This window comes from Garra rufa, chromosome 12 (genome assembly GCF_049309525.1).
Source record: "Garra rufa chromosome 12, GarRuf1.0, whole genome shotgun sequence".
In the NCBI taxonomy this organism is placed as follows: Eukaryota; Metazoa; Chordata; class Actinopteri; order Cypriniformes; family Cyprinidae; genus Garra; species Garra rufa.
The window spans coordinates 25,567,563-25,595,413 of record NC_133372.1 but is presented as its reverse complement, the minus strand read 5'-3'; the positions used below and the strand labels follow the sequence as shown (position 1 = coordinate 25,595,413).

The 27,851-nt window shown below is 36.6% G+C and overlaps 1 protein-coding gene across 1 annotated transcript in view; it reads left to right on the top strand.

The window, feature by feature from the left end:
• The first annotated feature begins 1,791 nt into the window (after positions 1–1,791).
• Positions 1,792–27,851, top strand: part of pex5la (peroxisomal biogenesis factor 5-like a) — a 52,407-nt gene continuing 26,347 nt past the window's right edge. The window contains exons 1-6 of the mRNA XM_073852543.1: positions 1,792–1,800; positions 1,900–2,011; positions 16,482–16,676; positions 16,949–17,069; positions 17,173–17,263; positions 22,736–22,831. Coding sequence (XP_073708644.1) covers positions 1,792–1,800; positions 1,900–2,011; positions 16,482–16,676; positions 16,949–17,069; positions 17,173–17,263; positions 22,736–22,831 — 624 coding nt within the window. The remainder of the gene's footprint in view (positions 1,801–1,899; positions 2,012–16,481; positions 16,677–16,948; positions 17,070–17,172; positions 17,264–22,735; positions 22,832–27,851) is intronic.

The following is a 27,851-nucleotide window of genomic DNA, read 5'->3' as shown; positions in this document are numbered from 1 at the left end:
TGTAGCCCATTCCAGCCTTGTGTAGGTCTACAATCTTGTCCCTGACATCCTTGGGCAGCTCTTTGGTCTTGGCCATGGTGGAGAGTTTGGAATCTGATGGATTGATTGTTTCTGTGGACAGGTGTCCTTTATACAGGCAACAAACTGAGATTAGGAGCACTCCCTTTAAGAGAATGCTCATAATCTCATCTTGTTACCTGTATAAAAGACACCAGGGAGCCAGAAATATTGCTGATTGATAAGGGAATAAAATACTTATTTCACTCATTAAAAAGCAAATCAATTTATAACTTTTTTGAAATGTGTTTTTCTGGATTTTTTTTGTTGTTGTTGTTGTTGTTGTTACTCTGTCTCTCACTGTTAAAATAAACCTACCATTAAAATTTAACTATCAGTCTAAAAATAGCCTGATCATTTCTTTGTCAGTGGGCAAAAATATTTCCCCTCACTGTATCAAAAAATCCTGTTTTTTTTTTTACAATTATAATTAAAAGTAATTAGCATTTAAATGAGCATTTCTGATTTCTGAAGGGTCATGTGATACTGAAAACTAGAGTAATGACTGAAAATACAGACATCAAAAAAAATTATTTTATTTTAAAATGTATTCAAATAGAAAAAAGTTATTTTAAAATCTTTAGTTTTCAGCAAATGGAAGCAAACTAAATGAATAGTGTCTACTCATTAGCATTAGGCTTATCTATCCCGCTACATTTGTTCACAGCGTGTTTAGCGACTCGATACAAACATCACATTTACCCCCAGCATGTTGATACTGGTGGATATGACCATAATCTTACAACTTAAAAAAAAAAACACTTTTAAAAACAACCGTAGATAGAAACACAGGAATCAAATTAGTACTGCGTAAAATAATATATTCACATATATTCACATACATCAATTCTAAGTAGGTACTTATTCACACATTAGCAAGCGTTAGCTAGGTAACTAGCTGCCTTCCAGTCATATAAGCAAATCTGCGCAGAGAGAGAGAGAGAGAGAGAGAGAGAGAGAGAGAGAGAGAGAGAGAGAGAGAGAGAGAGAGAGAAGGGAGGAGTCCAAGGGGGTGAAGATACTGTATATACATTAAGAAATGTTTGCCTCAACTGGTGTGATCGGCCTTTGTGTCTTAAATGATGTAAACAATGTAGATGATCAAATCCAATCGATTAGCCTGTTTCTCAAGTCACAGTATGATAATCTCCATCTTTAGACACTGATTTGTCATTAAAATTTTGCTACAGCACAGAAATTAAATTAGAACTCAATCCCAAAAGATTCTGATGCCTAACTTAAGTTTTCAAAAGAGAGGTAGTTATGGCTGAAAATGCAGATTTGCTGCAGCCATGCACTGCCCACAAAAGTGCTCTGCTCCGATGAGACTGTGGCATGGCTGAATGAACACTATGAGAACAACCAGATGATGATTGATGTGTTTTTTCCATTCTGTTAGACACAGGGCCACCTCTACGCCAGTCTCTCATGAGAACATACACGCATTCTGTCACATAGTACGCATAGTACACCGATGAGGGGCTTTATAAAGACAGCCTCACACCTTGTCATAATTACATTCATACGCAATTACTATGTTCTCTGAAATGGAAAAACAAGCACGATACTATTTGTGATTTGACTGGTCTGTTTAAGTGAGAAAGGGAGGGAGAGACATCCTCAGGCTTGGGTTGTTTGCAAGATGAGGGTAAGGTGAAAATTGTCATCTCAGTCCTGTAAATAGGCAGCAGCTGAAAAGGTTGTGACTACCAGCATTACCAGTCACACGCAGAGATGGTCATGGTGTGATGGAGGCTGGCTGCAACTAAAACAATAGGAGAACAGGGGGCCAAGTGGATTAATGTAGATTTAATCACACTCTTCTGCTTGATTTTTCTTCAGCTGGTGAGTGAGCAACAAGAGAGCCGTCCCTTGCTGAGCCCTTCCATCGATGATTTCCTCTGCGAGACCAAGTGTGATGGAGCTGCCCGCCCAGTAACCTCCAACACAGCAGGTACCACAGATACTGACCTCAACAATTCTGCTTCTCCACTGTACTATACTTCACTGCACTGTGCTATTATACTATAATTCAGAAGCTTCAACATATTTTTAATTTGCAATATTATCAGATTTTAATAATCAAAAACAAGTAGAACAAATAAATTAAATTTGTGCTTTTATACTGCTATTCAAGTCAAGCAAGTATGAATAAAATTGAACAAAAGTGATAGTAAAGATTTTCACATTACAAACAATCTTAAATAAAGGCTGTAACTGTAGTGCAGTTCTGTTCATCAAAGAATCCTGACATTGTGGAAGTCCGTTTCCGCCATTGAATGAAAAATAAAAACATCTCGCAATTCTGAGAATTGAGAGATACAATCTCGTGATTGCAAGTTATAAAGTCAGAATTGCGAAATATGAAATCGTAATTTTGATAAATGAAGTCAGTATTAAGATACAAACTCAGAACTGTGTGTTATAAACTCACAGTTGCGAGTTATAAAGTCACTACTGTGTGATATAAACTTGCAGTCGCGAGTTATAGTCACTATTCTGAGAAATAATATCAGAATTGCAAGATATAAACTCAATTGTGACCCTGGACCACAAAACCAGTCTTAAGTCGCTGGGGTATATTTGTAGTAATAGCCAAAAATACATAGTATGGGTCAAAATTATTGATTTTTCTTTTATGCCAAAAATCATTAGGAAATTAAGTGAAGATCATGTTCCATGAAGATTCTTTGTAAAATTCCTACTGCAAACATTTCAAAATGTAATTTTTGATTAGTAATATGCATTGTCAAGAGCTCAATTTGGACAACTTTAAAGGTGATTTTCTCAGTATGTTGATTTTTTTGCACCCTCAGATTCCAGATTTTCAAATAGTTGTATCTCGGCCAAATATCGTCCTATCCTAACAAACCATACATCAATAGAAAGCTTATTTATTGAGCTTTCATATGATGTATACATCTCAGTTTTGTAAAATTTAACCTTATGACTGGTTTTGTGGTCCAGGGTCACAATTCTGATTTTTTTTTTCTCCCAGAATTGCAAATTTTGTATCTCGCAATTGTGACTTTTTTCTCCGAATTGTGAGTTTATATCTTGCAGTTCTGATTTTATAACATGTAATTGTGAGCTTAGTCAGAATTGTGGGATATAAACGTGCAATTCTGGGAATGTATTAGTCATTTTCACCCACAGAATTGGATTTATCTCACAATTCTGAGAGAAAAAAGTATAAACTCGCAATTCTGATCAATAAATACGCAATTCAGAAAACTAAAATCATAAGTATGAGATATAAACTCTGATTTCTGAGTTTATATCTCATACTTCTGATTTTATTTTTCAGAATTGGGTATTTATTTAACTTTTTTCTGAGATATAAACTCAGAAATCTGACTTTTTTTCTCATAATTGCAAATTTTATATCTCACAGTTGTGACTTTATCTTACAGTTCTGAGGAAAAAAAAGTCAGAATTGTGAGGAAAAAGGTCAGAATTACGAAATATATTTTCTCATTATTCAGACTTTTTTTCTCACAATTCTGACTTATTTCTCAAAATTCTGACTTTTTTTTTCAGAACTGCGAGTAAGTTTTGTTTGTATCACCGAAATCACACAATTTATTAGTTTGTATTGCACAATTCTGAGAAAAAAAGTCAAAATTGTACAAATGAAAGATAAAATTGTTAGACAAAAACTTGCAATTACCTTTTTTTTATTCAGTGGTGGAAACGGGCTTCCATATGAAATAAAGGTACCATAGTTTCCATAAAATAAAAAAAGTGGCCTATTAGGCAGCACCAATATTTTCAACTGTGTTACAGTTTTTTACGATTGTTTACACTCTAAAATAAACATTTCCACACAATTAGCAAAATTCTACTCCAAGGAGCAAAACACCGCCACTGATTTGCACAACATTACACACAATGTCTGCTTCACTCTTTTTGCAAAACATTACACACAGTGATTTGTAAAACAATACACACATTTTGACACCTTAGACAGATAAGGATTGTGAGGTTACTTCCTTGTCATTGCAAAGCCCCGGATTGCCAATGACCACACTAATGAACAAATTGGATAAACACATCCACAAGGTGTGGAAGCACACATGTGCTAATTTGAAAACGCAGCACTCAGGAGTGCTATAAAAGGCAGCAGGTGAGTTCACCTGTATTCATCAAAAATGATGTGGATGAAATCTTATAGCCTGATCCAGCCAGACGGAGAGATGACCCTGCTGAAAAAAAACAGCATATGCTGGTTAGGTATGTTTTGGTGCTGGGATGCTGGTTTTAGCTGGTTTATGCTGGTTCTTTGCTGGTTTATGCTGGTCCTTTGCTGGTCCTTTGCTGGTTTATGCTGGTCCTTTGCTGGTTTATGCTGGCCATTTGCTGGTTTATGCTGGTCCTTTGCTGGTTTATGCTGGTCCTTTGCTGGTTTATGCTGGTCCTTTGCTGGTTTATGCTGGCCATTTGCTGGTTTATGCTGGTCCTTTGCTGGTTTATGCTGGTCCTTTGCTGGTTTATGCTGGTCATGTTTCTGGTCAAGGACCAGCATAAACCAGCAAAGGACCAGCATTAACCAGCTAAAACCAGCAAAGGACCAGCATAAACCAGCTAAAACCAGCATCCCAGCACCAAAACATACCTAACCAGCATATTCTGTTTTTTTCAGCAGGGGAGGAATAGTTAGAGTAGTTGTGTTGCTTTTTTAGAGTCAAACTGTATTTACTTCATGCAGTAATTTTTATTTGTCTACAGATTTTATTTGTTTCATTGATTTCATTGTTGGTTGATTACTGTTACTGATTATGGTAAGAAATACTGTATTTCTTGAATTGAAATAAATACTTGAAATATTCAGTCTGCAGCATCAGTGTTGTGCAGTGCTTGGTAAGTTTATACTAGGCCTATTTGTGTTCATTCTCCCTATATCTCAAACTAATCATGAAGAATGTTGTTTGTCACTATTTTGTTTTGTCACCGAAATGATCCCTTACATAACAATGTCTGCCCAAAAATCTAGCAAATGCTATTTTCTAAAATTAGTTATTTTTACAAATGTGTTTTTTATTTATCACAGCAGTGTGAAACTGTCTGCAATAGTGTCTGATCATTGAGGACTGTGTTTGTTAAATGAAAACTAATAGCATTTTCACAAATATGTGTATATGTTTTGACTGAAATGTGTATGTTTTGACTGAAGTGTGTCATTTTGCAAACAATCTAGGAATTTGGCAAATTGAGTGTGGTGTTTGGATAATTGTGATTATATTTTGAAAAAAATAACCCGGTTTTCAAAATTGTGTGTAAACAATTGAAAAAAACTGTAATAATCAGTTTTTCTTGAGCCCAGAACTAGAATATTAGAATGATGTCTGAAGGATCATGTGATACTGAAGAGTAATGATGCTGAAAATTCAGCTTTGACGTCACACTAATAAAATACATTTTAAAATATTTTAAAATAGAAAACAGTTGTTTTAATTTCAAATAATATTTCACAATATTACTGCTTTACTGTATTTTTGATCAAACAAATGTTTGGGTGAGCATAAGAGACTTCTTTCAAAAACATTTAAAAATCTTACCAACCCAAATGTTTGAACAATATAGGCCTACAATGAAAAAAACATTTTGTTGTCCAGTCATTTTCAGCTATTTTCCAGCATGCATGGGAAATAAATCAGAAATTGTCCCACTCCATGGAATCTAGAAACAGCCCAGCCTAAAAACTGGGCTATACTATTTTTGTGCATGATTTGAACTAAAAAAGCACAATTTATGATACCAGTGTTGTTTGATTTTTATTCCTGATTGAAATTCAAATAGATGTGCTTGCATGACTGGAAATAACTGCCTGATGGTGTGCATTACCAGGATGGCTGGAGTTGAATGATTTTAATGGGACTTGTTTACTAACCTAAATAGGTCATTTTCAATTTAGTCAAGACATTTTTATTTAATGTAATTAAGTAAATTAATTAAACAAAATGCATGCAAACTGTTGCTTTAACAAACCAGTCAAAAGCAACCAAAACTGTATTTATTTCACTTGCACCCTACACCACAAAGCAATTAAGACAACCACTTCTACTCCCTATAGAGCATCTTGTTTATTTCAGATTGTGGAAAACAGCATATTCTATTTACCAACAGATTATGTTTGGAGAATCTTTCGATTGCTTGTAATAAAGCAGCAGTCTGTTAATTACTGTGCCTTTGAACGTAATGTGCATTGAGGTTCAGAAATTACCAGGCAGAACTTTCTGCAATCAAAATGTCACAAAGTACTTACTTCACAGTATGAAAGACTTTCAGTCTGTCAAACAAATAGTAAAAGCGTCAGTTATTGATCTATGTGTAGTTGAGTATGCCTGACTTGAAATGTGAAGCCAGAGTCATTTGCCAAGTAAACACTGCATTGAAGTCATAGCTTCTTGTTGGTACCACTCTAAATATTTATTTCATAATGTTTATTAATATGATTGTGTATTTTTTATGCTTAATTAAACAGAATTCTTAAGCTAAAAATATAAAAAGAATTTGAATGATTAGAGGAACACCAAGCTTTTTATAAGCAGTGTCTGTCTGTAAAAGGAATGGAGCTGATTATATAAATTTATATTCAGGTCTTTAATGGGAACGGCTGTAATCTTTAGAAGGAAGGCCTCTGAATTCAATTATTATTCTCTGGCAGATTCTCCCGAGTGAGCTTTTGATTCATTTTTCATTTTAGTAATAAAAAAAAATCAAGACTTGCTTTGGTTTCAGAATCTTCATATTACAGTTCATATTATCAATGCGTCAGCACCCCAATACTTCTTTTTTCATAACAAGCTTTTGATTTTATATATATTTTTCTATTTTTACAATAGTTAAGTAACCAACATTACACTCAGTTTTGTCCAGTCTATTAATTTATTCAAAAATAAACACATCTTCAAGCTGAAGGAGAAGAAATGTATTATTATTTGTTATTTAATTTATATGAAGTACAGTTGATGTCAAAAGTTTACATACACCATATATACAATGCTAATTATTTTACCAAAATAAGAGGGATCATACAAAATGCATGTTATTTTTTATTTAGTACTGACCTGAAGAAGATAGTCCACGAGAGAAAATAATAGTGGAATTCATAAAAATAAGCCTGTTCAAAAGTTTACATACACTTGATTCTTAATGCTGTGTTTTTAGCGGAATGATCCACAGCTGTTTTTTGTTTGTTTCTGTTCATGAGTCCCTTGTTTGTCCTGAAAAGTTAAACCGCCTGCTGTTCTTCAGAAAAATCCTTCAGGTCCCACAAATTCTTACAGCATTTTTGTGTATTTGAACCCTTTCCAACAATGACTGTACGATTTTGAGATACATCTTTTCACACTGAGGGACTAATATGCAAATCAAAATATTTTTATCAAAATGTTGAAGTTTTTTAAAAACCATGTGAAACCAACATGAATGCAAAGAGTTTTTTCCTTCCTTTTCTTTATTATAGACACTACTCTCATATGTCATTGACCTAGATATCAATGTTTTATTGTACATGTGAAAGCAATCATTGTGAAGGTTCTTGTTTATACTGTATTGATGTCTGAGGTTATTGCACTTTAAAGTACAAGGGCTTTAAAAGATCTTAAAGGTGCCGTAGAATGGAAAACTGAATTTACCTTGGCATAGTTAAATAATAAAAGTTCAGTACATGGACATGACATACCATGAGTCTCAAACACCATCGTTTCCTCCTTCTTATATAAATCTAGTATTTGCAAAAGACCACCGAAAAATAGCTCAATTCCAACATAACAGGTCTGTTACGCAACTTCCCCGGGATCGTTAATAGGGGTTATGCCCAACAGGCTTCCGTTTTCTGCTAAACAGGTCTCGTTGCTTCCGGTTCACGCGTTTTGCATATCCCTCTTTAAATATGAACATGATTTACTCAAGATTAATTCAAAGTAGACACTAAAAATGATCATAACCAATGTCCATCACATATGTGGATTGATATATAAAAGTTTTAAATTTTTATTCTTTTCACTAACATTTATATATAACTATCGAATGAAACGTCCACAATAAACAGCTGGCTTGTTTAACTGATTACCTTAAAAGTCCGTCGATATCGCCATTATTTATTACGGCTATTAACACGTTCTCCGACAAGCGGAAGCAATGAGACCTGTTTTCCGGGGTTGGTCATGTGACGTTCGGCATAAAGCCTATAGTTACGCCTCCAACATTTGCATCGCCCAATCATCGTTAACGTCAGCACCTCAGTTAAACAAGGCCAGTCACTCAAGGGACACGGTTAGCTTAATGCTAGCGCTAGCCTGTTACATTGCTATACATAGGATTTCACTTACCACATAAACAGAGAGATGAGTGCGCTGATGATGGTGAATGATGGAGAAATAACTGCCTGATGATGGCGAATGATTTACAGATCCCGAGTATCACTGAGGAGCAGCTCAACTTGTGTGGTAAGTACTTGTGTCTCTGCATTGTAACTTTACACAGAGCACATGCATCACAGTAATCAGACTAATATATCCGCGATTCAAAACGGCAGATTCAACAAACCGCATATTAAAAGCGGCTAGAGCCTCTTAGGGCTGTCGCGATAACCGCAATACCGAGCCATTGACGTGCATAACCGCAGAGGAATGCAGCAACCGCGATATTTGCCTGTTTTCTTTTTTCCAAAGGTTTTGCCCTTCTCACTAAATGCCTGTGTGCTGAATATTAAATTAGTAATAAGTTAGTAATGATAACATAATGTGTTTATTATGAGGCTCAGTAGATATGCACTTAAAGGTTGTATCAGCGATTTCTAGCCTAAAACATAAAAAAAAACAATCGGCACTACCAACCTTTCCACAGATAAACAGTGTTCCAACCAATCAGCGTCAGGGGTTTGGTGTTGTGGACTTTCCTACTGGTGCAGGGATGTGAGGGAGGCGGAGCGAAAGTCCACAACACCAAACCCCTGACGCTGATTGGTTGGAACACTGTTTGTTTATCTGTGGAAAGGTTGGTAGTGCCGATTGTTTTTTTGGCATATCTCGGACCCTAGGCTGACCAGAGAGACGCGTTTTTTTCACAGACAATTTATGGGGCAGGCAGCGAGCGGATCAGGATGAAAGGTCAGCTGAATTTGACACTTTATGTTTCAGGCTAGAAATCGCTGATACAACCTTTAACAAGCCTAAACAGCGAATGAGAGAGAGATGGACTGAGCTTGTGCGATTACCTGCGTCTCTTTCAGATCCAGTCGGGTACGCATGTGAAACTAGCTTGTCATGTCCAAGGAAAGTGTTATCTCTGTCTTAGCATCGACGCTCTGCTGGTCAGCTGAGCCTTTAAAAGTGGCGATTAAAGTTAAAATGATTTCAACATCGTGTTTCATTATGTCTCTCTTTAAATAAATAAGCGTTTTCGAACGTGTAGTTGAATGAACGATTTAAAGACTCACTCAAAGATAGTCTCTTGCCTCCATCTTGTGGCGTAACAATGAAACTGCACTGACTGACAGCTCGCCTAGAACACGCAGGTGAAATATTAACAGAAAAAGGCGCGCATCATCAAATGTGAGTGGACAAGAGACATATGCTGTATCCGAAATCGCCCCCAATACCCTATTCACTATTCCCTACATTAGTCCACTCGTATAGTTCACTTGAAGGAGTGAATGAAAACGAGTGAGTGAATTCGGACACTAAGTGCACCAGAAGGACTGCCGCTTTTGCATAGTTTTGCTTACTGTTTAACAATCATTTAAAACGGACAGTTCCAGTAGTAAGAGTAAAGGATTTATCTCGAACTATGTCAAGGAATTTACGTATAAACCCTGGTTAAACAATTTATTAATCAATTTACAACGAATTTGAACCCGTGTTGTACGCTGTATTACGCAGTGGACGAGCGTGTTGTAAAATTAACTGATGGATGATTCAGCTGCGGGCGCCATCGTCTGGTGAGACGCGGGAATTCAGTCGGCGCGCGACTCTCACAGTGCATTATGGGTTATCTCTAGCTGTTGAGCGTACACTGGTTGTACACTCGTTTTTGCGGTGCATTGTGGGATTGAATGAGTGCACTCGGGAACGTCCACTATGGTTTCGAACACCACTTAAAATGGCTGTCCCCTCAAATAGTGCACTATTTGAGGTATAGGGGGCGATTTCGGATACAGCCTTTTTCTATCAGTATTTCACCTGCGTGTTCTAGGCGAAAGCCAGAAAAGTCAGAAAGAAATGCAAATTTTAAAGAAAAATTTCTGGCTAGGTTTCTATTTAAGTACTGTTTACTTCACTTTATGTATCAACGCGATTTGGTTTCGGTTTATTGCGAGTGATTAAGGTACCTGCATCTGATAGAGCATTCATTATTCATATTCATGATGATATGACATTAGTTTTAATGTTTACTGAAGAAAGCGTTTAAATCCGTTCATCTGTCATGGGTGATTTTGCTGCTCAGTGCATTTATTGCTGTGGCAAACTGTTGTTGAAGCTAAAAATAACTTCCGCTTAACTTTTCATTTTAAAAGTCCCAAAGTCACTAATAACTGCTCACTCATAACACGGTCTCTTGTCGACATCTATAGGCGGAACAATGTAACGTTAACTAAATTCACCATCGTTTCTCATTACTAAATACTATTGTCACAGTTATGTCTGTTTTTGTCATTGGTTTTTCCCATTTGTCTTCCCCCTGTCATTTTGTGATATTTGGTTTAGCCCTCGTTTGTCATTGTCATCCGACTGATCTGGTGCGTGAGCCGGATTCAACATCTGTGATGGTGGATTGTGACGTGGAGCAAGTGAGGGAAATGGAGAGCCCTGCCCACTGCAACTCCGCTGGGGGTGAGATGGAATACTCTGGGGACCTGATCGACTTCTTTTCCAAAGTCGAGGATATAAAATCATTTGACTTAATAGACTTTTTCTCTGAGCCACTGACCTGCATAGACTTCCCTCCCACCCGCCCTCTTCTGTCTGAATCTGCCTGGTCCCCGCTGGTTCCGCCCAGCCGTCCTGAGTCCCCGCTGGTTCCACCCAGTCGTCCTAAGTCTCCCAGGTCGTCAGTCAGTCCCCGTGCTCACCCTCAGCCCACCATCCATGCAGTGGGCTCGCCGCAGGGCTGCCAGTCAACATCGGTGGCATGGCTGGAGGATCCCTCAGCTCCGCCTCCAGCCTCACAGCCCAGATCTCCATCTCGGCCCTCCGACCCTGCGGCTCCACCACGGCTCTCTACGCCCTCAGCTCCACCGTCACCCGTCGGCCCACCAGCTCCACCGGGCTCCATCGTCCCTCCGGCTCCGCCTTGGTCAGTCGTCGACCATCCTCCGCCTCGGGACGCCACTCCTCTGGCTTCGCCTCGTCCCTCTGTCCCTCCGGCTCTGTCAGGCTCCTCCCTCCCTTCAGCGTCGCCTTCGTCCTCTGTCGCTCCGGCTCCGCCGCGGACCTCCGGATCTCCGCCTCCGCCGCCAGAGCCTCCTGTTCCGCCTTGGCCCTTCGGATCCGCGGTGTCACCCTGGTCCCTCGGCTCTCCATCTCCGCCTCGGGTTCCTCTGCCAGCTGCTCCGCCTCTGTCGGTCGGCCCCCTGGAGTCGGCGGTCCTTCCTCCACCATGGCTCCTCCCTCCGTCGGCTCCACCGTGGGCCGTCATCCTGGCTGCAATCTGGGTCCTGCTCTCCTGCTTCAGGTCCCTCCTGTTTTCTCCCTGGCTCCTCCCACCGTCGTCGCCCCCTTGGACTGTCTTTTTTGTCACCTGGACTTTTGTTCTGGTCCTCCTCCGTGGGTTGCGTCCTCTGCCGGAGCCCCCTCCCTCATTGACTCTGGTTTCCTGGTTTTCCGCCCCTCTCGTTTTTTCGTTTTTTCCACGGCGCGAGGACGAGCCTTTCCGGAGGGGGGCGTAATGTCACAGTTATGTCTGTTTTTGTCATTGGTTTTTCCCATTTGTCTTCCCCCTGTCATTTTGTGATATTTGGTTTAGCCCTCGTTTGTCATTATCCCCGTCACCTGTGTTTAATTTTTAGTCTGTCTTTATAAGTCTGTCTTTGAGTTCAGTTCCCTGTCGGTCCTTGTTGTTGATAAGAAGTCTCTGTGTGTGTGGATTACTCCCTGTTCCTGTATATTCCTGTTAAGAAGTCATTAAATGTTAATTGTTATTTCGTACCTCGTTCTCCGTCTCCTTCCAGCACCAGCACCATAACAACTATTATTAAATACATTATTTAAAATATAGTTTATATACATTTTTATTTATTGAGTAATAATATTTAATAAATAATAACAACAAAAACAGGCATCAAAAAAGTTGTAAGGCAATTCAGTCAAGAGTAACGGCAGCATTCAGCATTAAATTTACATAAACTTACATGCTAGATGAACTATCTTCTTCTCTGGAACAAATAATAGATTAATGAGATCAAAGACTGCCCGTTAGATTTACCCATAACGAATTACATGTCATGTGTAACCACTACAGAGAGCAGTGCCAGCGGTAAATTCCAGAAGATCTGGCCGTGGTGAGAGCGCTCTCGAGCGGATTAATGATTGCAGAACGCTCCCTGACGTTATGGGTCTCCCACGTCCGAAAACGAAGAAGCAAATTTTCAAACAGACCTTATCTTTATTTGAACTAACAAGTACATTCTCGCCTGAAAACCACTTAAAACTACATTCCGTGACACAAAAAGAGTAATATTTATAAAATGATACAGGATTTGGACGTCTGCCATTACACTCGGAAAAAACAGTCCCGGCTAGAACACACGGAGTGATACAAAATTGTGAAAGGGCGTTCCTGTAACGATACCAGTAGATTATCTCATGGTTCTTAACCAATCAGATTTGAGAACCAGAATGAACTGTTGTATAAAGATATATATATATATATATATATATATATATATATATATATGGCGGGAATACTGAGCCACTCAAAATTACCGCAATGGAAATTCCTTTACCGCGACAGCCCTAGCTAGAGCTCCTAATTAAATATATATTTTTATCCATGTGCGAGCTATTGAGCTCTGTGAAACAGCCAATCAGAGCAGAGCTCATTAATATTCATGAAGCTTCCAAATGACAGAGCATTCCATTGTATGGGGCAAATCCTAGGGTTGTAAATGACCTGTAAAACAATTTCTGGAGATTTTTTGCCCTTTCCTATGCCATATACGTTCTATGTAGATATCAGAGAACAATTTAAAAATATTTTATAAATGCATTCTATGGCACCTTTAAAGTCTAGATATTTGGTATCCAGGCTGGTCCTTGTGTGGTCGGCAGAGACTAAAGCATGTGGTGGTAACCTGGTTTCAGCTCTGATGTTTGTGCCAGATTTTAGAAGGTGTGCTGTCAAGCCCTCAAGGCTTGAATCATGCATTCTCAATGTTGGCATCTACATGCAGTACTGACCTGCATGGGCATTTTGTCTACCACCTGGTTATGAAGACCTTTGTTCTGCAAGCCAGAAGGGAAACAGGAAGGGGGTAGAAGCTGTAGAATATGTCCGGAGCGTCTGTTCCTAATGTTCACGTATAAAGGCGGGGTGCAACCATCTAAAAGTTTTATGCTTTAATCTCACCTAATCAGAAAAGCTGACTACATTCCTACATTCCCTCTGAATATTGAATGAACACATTCTTCTCAAACCTTCCTCTGCAGCAGAACACAATGTTCTGTAGAAAGTATGCTTAATGAAGTATATATATATACACACACACATACACTATATCAGACGCTCTTTGTTCTCTCGGAGAGGAACATGCAACATCAAAGATTATTTGACACCGGCCCCTGAGCTGTCGGAACTGCCTGCTGTCTTTTATTGCTGTGACCACGCAGGTAGATGTGCCTAGAGCAATAACTAAGCTAGGATGTGTTACTCTGTTTTGTCTTTCCTTTAAACTCTGGACTTTTGGTTAATGTGCTAATTCGAAACTTGTTAGCGCATATCAATTTATGACAGTAGCTCACAGATGTTAATGTTTTTTAATCTGTTGAACACACAAGAGATGGATAAAGAATGAGAGGATGTTGATGTCCTCTTAGGGGGCTTTTTACACTTGCACTTTTGGTGCTCACCTGGGTTTGTTTGCGTCAGAGTTCAGTTCGTTTGAATAAGTTGAACATTGTTTCTGAACTCAGACTGAACTGCACACCTGTGAACCATACCCAAGTCTTAAAAATCTCATTTTAGCTAACCTTCAGCAGAAATTGACGGCACTCTGACACCAATGTTTTGTGGTTCAGAACCAAAACACACAGTGTGACCATAATACTCAGGGACCGGGGGAGGAGGGATTCAATCAAACTTGTTTTCAGACCAAGTGTGAAAGCACCCTTAAGTATTTATTCTATCCCACTATTTAAAGGGGACATCGGATGCTCATTTTCCACAAGATGGTATGATTCTTTACCGTTTTTTATTTTTTGGTGTGTGTATTTGGTGGTGCATTATCATTAAAAACAAAACTAATGTAGTCTCAGTGCCTTATGTCAGGAGAAATTGTCTCTTATGTTCACTTTTAAATATAACTACAAAACACGTGCATTGCTTAAGATTCCCTTAAAGCTGCTCAAGTGCAGAGAAAATGGCGGACTGTGTACAACTGGCTAAGAGTGAAAATATGCAAATACATACGGTTTAGGTTTTTTGGGGGATTTAAAAAAGGAGTAAATAGATTTTCTTATTGTAAGGTGGTTGTGTCCACACTGCTAAGTAGGGGTCGACCGATATTTGACCCTGGACCACAAAACCACTCTTTAGTAGCACGAGTATATTTGTAGCAATAGCCAAAAATACATTATGTGAGTCAAAATTATAGATTTTTGTTTTTAATGCCAAAAATCATTAGGATATTAAGTGGAGATCATGTTCCATAAAGATATTTTGTACATTTTTACCAAAACTTAATTTTTTATTAGTAATATGCATAAGAACTTCAGTTGGACAACTTTAAAGGCCATTTTCTCAGTATTCTGATTTTTTGTACCCTCAGATTCCAGATTTCAAAATAGTTGTATCTCGGCCAAATATTGTCCTATCCAAATAAACCATACATCAATAAATGGCTTATTTATTCAACTTTCAGATGATATCAATAAAATATCAATAAAAAAAGACCCTTATGACTGGTTTTGTTGTCCAGGATCACATATGTGTTTTATCTGGGTTGATGCCAAAACCGATAATTACAGATCAAGTAGACCGATAACCGCTATTTTGAACCAATGTGTCTGGTGTAAAAACTGAAAATTAATGTCAAAATTAAGAATATAAAGGGCTCTGAAAAAAAAAAAACTTTAAATGTTTTTCAATTATTTTATCGGCAAATCGGTTTGAAAATGGCCGATACCGATAACCATAAAAATGCCTAGGGGTCAACCCCTATAAAATAAATTTATATGCAAACACCATGTAAAATAAATTTTGCATTTGACATACCCTTTAAAGCCAGTGAGCAAATGGTGCCTTGGAAATCCTTGACAGTAAGGCACAACGTTTATTACAATGTTCATTTCCAGCACTGCAAAAAAACGCTTTTCTTACCTAGATTTTTTGTCTTGTTTCCAGCCAAAATATCTAAAGATACCTAAATCAAGAAGGATTTTTGTAAAAATTATTCCGAAAAAAAAAAAAGTCAAAATTAAGTGCGTTTTTATCTAGACAAGTAAAAATTATTGTCTTGCTTTCAGAAACAAACAAATCAAAATTAAGTGCATTTTTGCTTGAAACCCCAATGGGGTAAGAAAAAAAATCTTGTTTTCTGCATGAAATAAGATATTTTTGCTTACCCCACGGGCAGATTATTTTGCTTGTTCTAAGCAAGAACATAATTTTGACTTGTTTTTTATGAAAACAACAATTTATTAATCTTTGCTAATGTTAGTTAATGATGATACAGTTGTTCATTGTTAGTTCATATTAGTTCACAGTGCATGAACTAAAGTTAACAAGCACAACTTTTGATTTTAATAATGCATTTGTAAATGTTGAAATTAACACTAAGATTAATAAATGCTTTAGAAGTATTGTTCATTCTTAGTTCATGTTAACTAATGTGGTTAACTAATGTTAACTAATGAACCTTATTGTAAAGTGTTACCAATAATTTTCACTCGTCTAGAAAATCCTTCTTGATTGAAGAATTTTTGGATATTTTGGCTGGAAACAAGACAAAAAATCTAAATAAGAAAAGCATTTTTGCATGCAATTCCTCTGTGGTGAAAAGAGCTGCCAACCTTCAACCAATTTGCTGAGAGCATCATAACTTAACGTTTTGTTGTTGTTGTTGTTGTTGTTGTTTTTAGTAACTCTAGTAGTTTACTAAACAGGGGAATGCGTCCCACACTTTCAGAACCACTTAACCTTCTGGAGCAGGATGACAAATAAAAGTGGATGACATTTATTTTCTTTTTGCTTCCTATGTCCAGTACTGTCCTCTTCTCTGGACCTGCTGGATTTGAGTGAGCCTGGTGAGAGAAGACACAGCAAAGACAGGAAGAGCCCTCTTTCTTCTAAGGGCACACCATACAGAAAGAAGCCTGATGAAACAGAGCTGATCCAAGTGGATGTCGAACAGAGTATAACCTGTTCCCGCACACCTGAAAAGATTTCATTGGACTCAGGTACTAAGTGTCAAACAGCTAAAGTGAAGTTATGTAGAGAAGCACTCTCCAAAATCATTCAAGGATAATCGGATAGTAACAAAAATGAAAATGTGTTTTTCATGTCATGAACTGTAGTGGATAGTACTTTTTCACAGTAAAAAAGAACATTGCCCTCCTCAATAGGTGCATACTGCAAATTCCTCACACTTTTTGGTGCTGCTTGTGTTTTACTTGGGTCGCAGTATGATAATACATCTCTGTCAAACAACATGGCCTCATTTTGTTTACAGTAGCAGTTCCATCTTCTTTGGACAAATGGGAAGAACTCAACCCACACCCCGAGCGAAATGGTAGCAGAAAGTGGAAACTTGAGAGAAGACGTTCATCAAAAAATTCTGGTGAATTTGTGTGGTAAGTCGATGCTCTAAAACAATGAACGAAAACACACTTTCTGGATATCTAAAAGATATGAATACCTTTTTTTCCACATCAATTTCTTATGATATAACCCCAGGTCTATGGATTGCAAGACTCTAGACACTACCCCCAGGAACTCCCTGGAGGTCAATAATAAAGTAGAGGCGGAAGCCGTGCCAGTAACTCAAGTAAGTGCAACACCGAGCAACACTTATCACTCTTTTTATGAGTCATGATCATCTGTGCACATGTGTCAGTGACTTTCACATGTTATTTCCCACATGTCCCACTTGTTGTAGTTTTATCATATTACTATACGTCCATACATCTGAACTGTGAATGGTTTGTTTGTAGCCACACATTGTTGTGGAACATTCTGTGCTAACATCTAGAATTCTTTATTTTCAGCTCAACAGGCAATATGTTAGTGGAAGACATGTAAGCCTTTCTGTGCACTCTTTGAATGAATCGCTGAATGGTCAATGCATTTGCACCATGGAAAAAGCATCACCACCAAATTCAATACAAAAAAGACCAAACATTTTGGCAGTACTTCAGGGCAACTAATGAACTGAAGTGACGTTGTCATGGCAGGTCACAGTTTGCAAGGATTTTTAAATTTATTGTGGTGCTACAAGGTACAAATGTTACACGCTTCTACCCTCATTGAAGCATGCAGGTCTGTTGTATTGCTGCCTATCATGATTAGACAATTATTCAATGAATTATTGACCGGCCATTGGTCAACATGTACACAGGAGGTAGTATAATATTGCCCAGGGTTGCTACTGGAAAAGCATAAATGAAATTACACCAGATATATGGTGTCTAGGAGAGGGTTCCTCCTCTAGTGCTTCAGGTTTATAGTCAGGTTTTGTGGTGCGACTCCCCAAAAATGTATCAATACACTACCGTTTGGTGTCAATAAGATTTTTAAAATGTTTTAGTCTCATATGCTCTTCCAGGCTACATTTATTTGATTAAAACTAGAGTAAAACATTTATATTGTGAAGTATTACTTCAGTTTTAACTGTTTCTGTTGTAACATACGGTGCCTTGCAAAAGTATTCATACTGCTTTAAATTAGTTTCTCCCCACATCAATTTACACTCCATACACCATAATAATGACAAAGCAAAAAACAGATTTGCAAATTTGACAAATTTATTAAAAATAAAACACTGATATAGTACATTGCATAAGTATTCATACCCTTAACTCAGTACATAGTTGAAGCACCTTTACAGCCTCAAGTCTTTTTGGGTATGATGTGACAAGCTTTGCACATCTGCATTTTGTCAGCTTGGATGGGGGCTGGCAGACATTTTCTAGAGTCCTAGTTGTTCCAATCGTCTTCCATTATGGATAATGTTTTAACCTTCAATGCAGCAGATTTTTTTCTGAACTCTTCCCTAGATCATTGCCTTAACGCAAGTCTGTCACTGAGCTCTACAGGCAGTTATCTTGACCTCAGGACTTGGTTTTTGCTCTGATATGCATTTTCAGCTGTTAGACCTTTTCTGAGAGGGGTGAGTCTTTCTAAATCATACTCATTCAAATGAATTTGCCACAGTTTAACACCACTCGAAGTGTAGTAACATCTAGAAGCAATATGAATGCTCCTGAGCTAAATTTCGAGTGTCCCAGAAAATGGTATGAATACTTATACAACGGGATCTTTTCAGTTTTTTATTTCCAATAAACTTGCAAAGTTACAAACCTGTTTTGTGCTTTGTCATTATGGTGTATGAGGTGTAGATTGATGTGGAAAAAAGTAATTTAAAGAAGTTTAACATAATGCTGCAACAAAACGTGAAAAAATGAAGGGGTGTGAATACTTTTGCAAGGCACTGTATATTACACTAGATCTCAAAACCAGTCATAAGTGTCAATTTTTATTTAAAATTGAGATTTATACATCATCTGAAATCTGAATAAATAAGCTTTCCATTGATATGGTTTATTAGGATATGACAATATTTGGCTGAGATTCAACTATTTAAAAATCTGAGGGTGCAAAAAAATCTAAATATTGCTAAAAAGGCCTTTAAAGTTGTTCAAATGAAGTTCTTAGCAATGCATATTACTAATCAAAAATTAAGTTTTGGTATATTTACAGTAGTACAAAATACAAAATATCTTCATAGAACATGATCTTTATTTAATATCCTAATGATTTTTGGCATAAAAGAAAAAAATGATAATTTTGACCCATACAATGTATTTTTGGCTATTGTTACAAATATACCCATGTTACTTAAGACTGGTTTTGTAGTTCAGGGTCACATATTTAAAATGTAATTTATTCCTGCGATGGCAAAGCTAAATTTTCAGCAGCCATTACTTCAGTCTTTAGTATCACATGATCATTCACATCTTTCTAATATGCTCTGATTAATAGAAAAAAAAGAGTTTAAATTTGAGATTAAAATAGATATTTTTTTTATAACAATGTAGTCTTTACTGTCAATTTTGATCTATTCAACGCATCCTTGTTAAATAAAAGTATTAAATCTTACTGAACCCAAATTTTTTGAACAGCATTTATTCATAATATTTAAATTATTTTTAATTCATATTTGAAAGTTAAACCTATTTGAAATTTGATTTTTTTTTAATTATTAATGTTTTTGTAGACAATTTATTATTGACCCTTATATAAGTAAATATGGAGTACAGATATATTTGTCTTACATTTGTTAAGACTAGTCATGATGGAGCAATCAGTACACATGTGAGCTGCATGGTTCTAAAAACATGGAGCTGAAATTGTCTTTGGGCCCTGAGTGGCAGTGGAAATGGAATGTGTAATGTTAAAGGTAATTGTTGCACTGACACAGGGTCTGACAGGGCACATTAAATGTAATTATACAGAGCTGCACCAGCACAATGAAGCAAGACCAATTGTCCTTTTTGAGTCCTCCATTATAGCCTCCTGTATGAAATCCGTTTAACTTGGTAACCTTGGTAATTGATTAATATCCAATGAGGCAGGTGGCAAATACTTCATCCTATTCCTTTGATTCAGTCTGCCTGGAAGGCTTTGTTATGCTGAGAATTGAATTGGGGAAATGGAAGTTTTCCATTGATAGCTCAGCACTTGACATTTAGAATGACCCAAGAACAAGATACAAAGCTACATACAGAGGGTGAATTTTAAAGGGTAACTTTATGATTACATTATTCATTAAAATGACAAGCAACTTTAAAGTTTAAGGAGCACCAAAAACATAACATTATTATGACTGAAAATGCAACAACTAGGGCCGTCAGTTTCACATGTTAATTTAGTGTGGTTCATTTTTTTTAACCGCAATTAAAAAAAGAAGCACAATTAATCATGCCCCTTGGCCAGTACATTAATTTTGTAATAAGGAATTTTCCTACTATTGAACCAATTTAGAGACATTGTTTGTTTCTTCACCAAAACAGCTTTGGAGAAATCTAACATTACATTATATGCTCACCAATGGATCCTCTGCAGTGAATGGGTGCCGTCAGAATGAAAGTTCAAATAGCTGACAAAGCATCACTGTAAATTCACAAGTAATCCACACAACTTTAGTACATCAATTAACATCTTGAAAGTGAAAAGCTGTGTGTTTGTAATAAACAAATGCATCATTAAGGCATTTCATTTTTTTAAATGTTGCTTCTGGCAAAATAACAGTCCATAATCTATGTTAAAGATATAGTTCACCCAAAAATGAAAATTCTGTCATGAATTACTCACTCTCATGTCGTTAGACCTTTGTTTATCTTTTGAACACAAATTAAGATATTTTTGCTGAAATTCGAGAGCTTTCTGACCCTGCATAGACAGCAACGCAACTGACATGTTCAAGGCCCAGAAAGGTATTAAGGACATCATTAAAATAGTCCATGTGACATCAGTGGTTCAAACGTAATTTAATGAAGCTATATGAAAATACTTTTTGTGCACAAAGAAAACAAAAATAATGACTTTTCTTCTCTTCAGTGGTACCTATATATTTATAGGCCTTGAACGTGGTAGTTTTGCTGCTGTCTATTCAGGGTCAGAACAGTGATGGGAATAACGGTGTTTTAAATAAACGGCATTACTTTTATCAGTAACTAAGTAATCAAACAAATTACTGTTTACAACGCTGTTACCATTACTGATAATTAAATGCAGAGTCACTATAATTTTTGCGTTGCGTTCTTCTTCTGAGGTAAATTCTGGCTTATTCCTCTCAGCGCGTCTTCCTCCAGAAACGTAAAAGAAGCCGAGATGAACATGATGAATGTTAACGTTTCTTTACTGAGGTGATGTGGGCATTTTTCTAAATGTCCGCGCGTCTTACGTGGATGTTTAAAATTTGAAAGGGGAGCTGCTTGTGGGCATGATTATATTAAAGATGAGTTTAGAAGGGAAAAACTGGAGCTCGCATTGGTATCATACAGATTACTATCAGAGAATTTTTGTTTTCTATGTGACTTACTTCATTTATAAGCTTTATATACTTAATTTGTGTTCCAAAGATGAACAAAGGTCTTACAGGTTTGGAACGACATTAATGACAGAATTAAAATTTTTGGGTGAAGTATCCCCTTAACACTTCCTCCAATGAAAACCTTATATGCAACCGCACCAACCTATTTGTTTACCGTTTTGGACTGTTTCTGCTTTGTGTGCATATTTCTCTCCTAATTCAGACAAGACAATGTTCTCACTTACTAAAGCAATAAAATGGATAGAGGTATTTTAGCCAGACATAACAATTTGAAGCTAAAAACTAATTAATGATTAACTGGTTTATTACAACCACACAGCTTTTCACTTTACAAGATGTTAATTGATGGACTGGAGTTGTGTGGATTACTTGTGGATTATTATGATGCTTTTATCAGCGGTTTGAACTCTCATCGTGACGGCACCCATTCGCTGCAGAGGATTTATTGGTGAACAAGAGATGTAATCCTAAATTTCTCTAAATCTGTTCTGATGGGGAAAAAAACTCATCTACATCTTGGATGGCTTGAGGGCGAGTACCTTTTCAGCAGATTTTCATTACTGGATAAACCTTTCTTTTAACAAAAACTGTCTAGTAGTTTATAGCATCCTAAGCCATCAGCAAATGTAACAAAAGGCTCCTATTGTTATGCCATTATGTCAGATTTGAAACTCATCCAGATAAAGTCTTTATGACTCAGAAAATAAAACCCTTGAGATCTTACTGTTGTGTTTTATTTTGCAGTAAGCTTGTTTTTTGTTGCTGTGTGGTTTACACACACAGCAGTGTAGTCAAAATGAATGGCTTTGCCGCATGTGAAGCATGTCTTCAGGTGTACAGTGTTGAAAATGGTGCATATTTGACGATTCATGCTGAGCAAAGGTCTCCTGCCATGCTATTTTCAGATTTGCATACTGAGAAAAATGTGTGAGGGCAGCACGCTGTGCATGACAAGCCAGTCCTGAGCCATTTCGAGTGTGAGAACATTAGGTGTGGACAGCAGGACCTCAAAAGAGAGGGAAAGTGAGAAAGAAAACAAGAAGACCCTGTGCAGCAAATGCTGGCATTTCTCCTTGCCTCTGGATTCAGGGGTTGGCAAGGGCAGGGCCTTTTCTCCTGTCAGAGTGACTGAGAGATGGCTGACCACGTTCTCTCTGACTCCTCCTGTGTGCGTGTGTCTGACAGGGCCGTTTGGGCAAAGACCAAAGGTGGGGTAGCACACTCCTGTCCAGAAACCAGTCTCTGGAGGAAGAGTTTGAGAGAGCTAAGGCTGCAGTGGAGGTAAGCCAAAAGTCTTCTTTAAAAATACCTATAAGCACCAAAAACACTATCCTGAGTTAATGGGCAATGTACTTGCACAGAGTACAAAAAGCCAACTTTGTTGGCAGGCTTTTTTTCCCCTTACTATCTCCACGATCATTAGTCAGAGATTTTTCCTTTAATACAAACTGTATATTAGTTTAATTTACACTTAAATAGCAGCTGCCACTATTTGTTTAGATTTATACACAGTTCAAACTGTATCTACCACTATTTACATTTGATGCAAAGAGTATTTGCCTTTTCTTATCAACTTTTTGACTCACCCAAATGGAATCCGGAATTCTGGAAATGAATTTAAAGGTATAGTTCACCCAAAAATGAAATTTTCACAATTTACTCACCATCCTAGGCACATATGACTTTCTTCTTTCAAACGAGTCGTAGTTATATTAAAAAAAAATGTCCTGACTCTTCCAAACAGTTATAATGGCATATTGGGTATTGAGATTTTTAGTCCTATAAAGTGCATCCAGCCATCATAAAAAGTACTCCACACAGCTCCAGAGGGTTAATAAAGGCCTTCTGATGCATTTCAATGCACTTGTGTAAGAAAAATATCCATATTTAAAGATTTATAAATGGTAATCTCTAGTTTTCCTTTGCTGCAAACAAAACTTGGTTCTTGTGAGACTAGCATATTCTCACCAGCTTGTGCTACGCCCATGTCATCCGGTGGAATGCCACTCTCTCGTGAACATGCATACAACAGTTAGCTAAAACCAGTTTTGGGGAAAGTCGCTTTAAAAAGTAATGCATTAAAAATATTGCATTATTCCATAAAAAGTAACTAATTTTGTTACTAGTTACTTTTTGTGAATAGTAACACATTATGTTACTTTTGCGTTACTTTTTGTCACCTTGGCTGGGCTTTATTATTTTCATAACCGAAAACTTAAAAGTTATATTTTTGGCTACTGTAAACGGCAATTTACACCAAAAGTGAAATTAATAAACCTCAGGCTAAAAGAATTGGTCAACACAGAGACAAAAGTGGTGTCAGTTAATAAACTTGTGTTACTTATTTGAAAAAGTAAATCCCATATTTTCTTGTAAATTGAAAAGTAATGCGTTATTAGTTACTTGAAAAAAGTAATCTGATTACGTTACTCAGGTTACTTGTAATGCATTACCCCCAACACTGGCTAAACCGTGGTATAACTATAACTATATAACTATAGTTACAGGTATGCTAAAACTGTCTGAACTAGAGCTAATATAGCACTATACTCATATTAGCCAGAAACATTATCCAGTTAATTAAAATGTATTTTTTGTATATTTCTATGAACAAAAATTTACATTTTGTGTTTGTTTGAATCAATTACTCACCTTCACCTGTATGAAAATCAATGTTTTCTTTATTTGGTCCGTACAATGGAAGTCAGTGGTTTCCAAAATGGTTTGGTTAACATTATTTTTCATCTTATTTTATGTTTAACAGAAAAAAAGAAACTCATAGTTTTTTAGAACGACATGAGGGTGAGTAAATAAAGACAGAACTTTAATTTTGGGTGAGCTATCCCCATAAACTGAGATGGAAAAATTGTTATTAACATCTAAAAAAATCTATTTGAAAACAAACAAAAAAAAACTTATTTAGGTGTGCCCTTGATAAAAGTTCATATGTTAATAAGGCCTCACCTTTGTTGAACTGGACAAGTTGGAAACCGCCTGCTGTCACGAGTACAATGTGATGCTAATTAGCCTCCCTCAATAATTGATTGAATATAATGTCATCACCGTTGCTCATGGAATAAGTTGAACCATATAATAACTTTCCATTGCTCAGTGAGAGAAGAAAATAGGCCAGTCGTGCAGCATCAGGTGGCAGAGGAGAAGGTATTGTGCTTACAGAAACTAGATATGGGCTAATTCAGCTGGAGACCCTGCTATCCAACATCAGTTCATCTGCTTCAGTGATCTGATGCATTGGAAGAAATTACAGAGGCCTGTCACTCATGGAGAAAAAAAAATGAAAAAAATTCTAGACAATATTTCTTGTTCAAACTAGGTGATATAACACCTAAATATATATTATATTTGTTTAGTTTTTGTTTAAATAAGATTTATTTATTCATGCTTATTTTTTTATTTTACTTTTCAGACTTAAATGCACAAAATAGTAACCAAAACCTACAAATAAAACAATGTGTTTCATCACAATGTGATAAGACTACTTAGTACAGTGTTAAAAGAGTTCTCACTCCTTAATAGTTTATGTTCTGATGAGTGTCTGCTGTTGCACTTGTAAGATTGTATTACATGTGTTACGAAGGTAGAGTGCTAAGGGCAAAAACATGTGGGATCTGTAAGAACAGATGAATAATGGAGGAGAAAGAGGAAGGGCGCATCTAAAATTGAGAGCAGTACTTACAGTACGAAGAACCACTCAATGTGGAATTTGTACTGTGCACAGAATCACAGGTTATGCTGCCTATTTGTAGCCCTCAAGATGGTGCCTATTACAGCTATAGGACTGAGACAGTATTCAAGACAGTTTGAAAGGCTGAGAGGGGCGGGACTTAGTGTACACTAAGTAGTGATCCACAAGGCTGTAATGGGAACAAATGCAGGGTTGATCGATAGCACCATCCTTTAGTTTCGATCATTACGGGAACATTGGCCTGCACGCTGAGAGCTGCCCTTCTGCCTCCAGCCCCCTATACTGTAAGTAACTGCATATATATAATATGATTATAAACTGAACAAAGTCCTGAATTATCCAGAAAGCTACTCAGTAAGGCCAGTTTCCAATCATTTTCATTTGTTGATGTCCTGAATGAAGAAATGCCTCGGAGCCCAAAATGAATTGAAATGGGGAATCGTTGGGCTGGGCTGCTTACTGAGCAGTGAATAAAGATGCAAGATAGATGGAAAATACATTTTACGCCCCGCAGTCTTAGGGGAGGATGTTGGGATGCAGGAAACAGAATACAACTGAAATTATGCTGCTCTATTTAGAAACAGGCAGACAGTGAGAGGTGAACACAGGCTTTTGGCTGTCTCTGTGCTGGTCAAAGCCAAATATAACACAAAGGTGTGTTAAATGTAAGGATTTGTGCTGTAAATAACAATGCATTTCATAAACTGCAAGTTTAAGGATGTATAAATACTAACTGAGACTTCTCACTTCAAAACAATATCATTTGTTTTACAATATAAGAAGAGTGTGATTGGTCATTTAGGTTTTAGATTTGCAGTAGCACATGTTCAGCTACTCAAAATCTATGTAGGAGATGTTCCAGATAATGCAAAATGACAGGGGTCGGTTTTAACAGCAGGACTTGACAGCTTGTCGATTTTTTTTTTATATGCTCAACAAACTCCCAGACAGAAAGTTACTGCTTTTGGGAGAAAAATGTTACAGCTACTGGGTGAAGGAGCAGTACAGTAATGCAGTTACATGATCATTTTTGTCTTTTAAACATATTTAGTTAAAGGATTAGCTCACTTCCAGAAGGAAAATTTCCTGATAATTTACTCACCCCATGTCATCCAAGATGTTCATGTCTTTCTTTCTTCAGACGAAATGAAATTAAGGTTTTTTAAGGAAAACATTCCAGGATTTTTCTCCATATAGTCGGCTTCAATGGGAATCAATGGGTTGAAGATCCAAATTGCAGTTGGAGGAGAAAATGAGATGGAGTTTTTCACCCTACCCTACCTTTTTGAACCAAAGTACACGGACAAAGAACTTGTATTTTCAACATAATTTATGTAATGCGTGAAGTCGCGGAAGCGCGTCGATAAGACCCTTATTCCTCAGCTGGGATTGTGTAAAGCCTTTTGAAGCTGCATTGAAACTGCAATTTGGACCTTCAACCCTTGTCCACCCCTGAAGTCCACTATATGGAGAAAGATCCTTGAAAAACCTATTTTTTTCCTCAAAAACCTTCATCTTGGATGACATGGGGGTTGAGTAAATTATCAGGGCATTTTTGTTCCCGAAGTGAACTAATTCACTAATTAAGTAAATATGATGCATATTAATTCATAAGTTTGAACATGGATTGCGTTGACTCGTATATTTTAAACTGTATTCTAATTTTTTTGTTTAAAAGTTTAGTAGAAGCCTCACTGGAATTTGTAGACTTGTATGTATGGCGGGCACGCTCAAGCTTATTAATTGTTTGTCACGTATGTCTTAGGGGTTTTTATCATTCTAATTATGAGCTGACCCTTGGTCTCTTATAGTTAGTAATTATGAGATGAATATATTCACTTGCCCTCTATTAAAGAGTTAGTATTTGAGAGATCAAATAATTATTTGCAACTAACAACCCAACTTTCTTCTTTTTTCTGACAGCAAGTCAAACCTGTCCACTTCTCTTATATACTTGTAAAGTTGTTATTTTCTAAACTAACAATTGATAAGAATTCACTCTTTACCTGTTAGATGTAGTTACAAGAAAGAAAGAAACTTTCAAAATATAAAGTCAAAAGTTTACATACATGTACACCTTGCAGAATTTTTGATTTAGTACTGACCTGAATAAGATAGTTTTAGTTTTTTTTAGCATTTTTGTGTGTTTGAACCCTTTCCAACAATGACTGTATGATTTTGAGATCTGTATGATTGTGAAATATATTATTAAGGTCAGTACTAAATCAAAAATAAAAATAACATGCATTTTGTATGATTCCTCTTATTTTGGTAAAATAATTAACATTTTGCAGATTGTGCAAGGTATATATATATATATATATATATATATATATATATATATATATATATATATATATATATATATATATATATATATATATATATATATATATATATATATATATATATATATATATATATATATATATATATATATATATATATATATATATATATATATATATATATATATATATATATATATATATATATATATATATATATATATATATATATATATATATATATATATATATATATATATATATATATATATATATATATATATATAATATATATATATATATATAT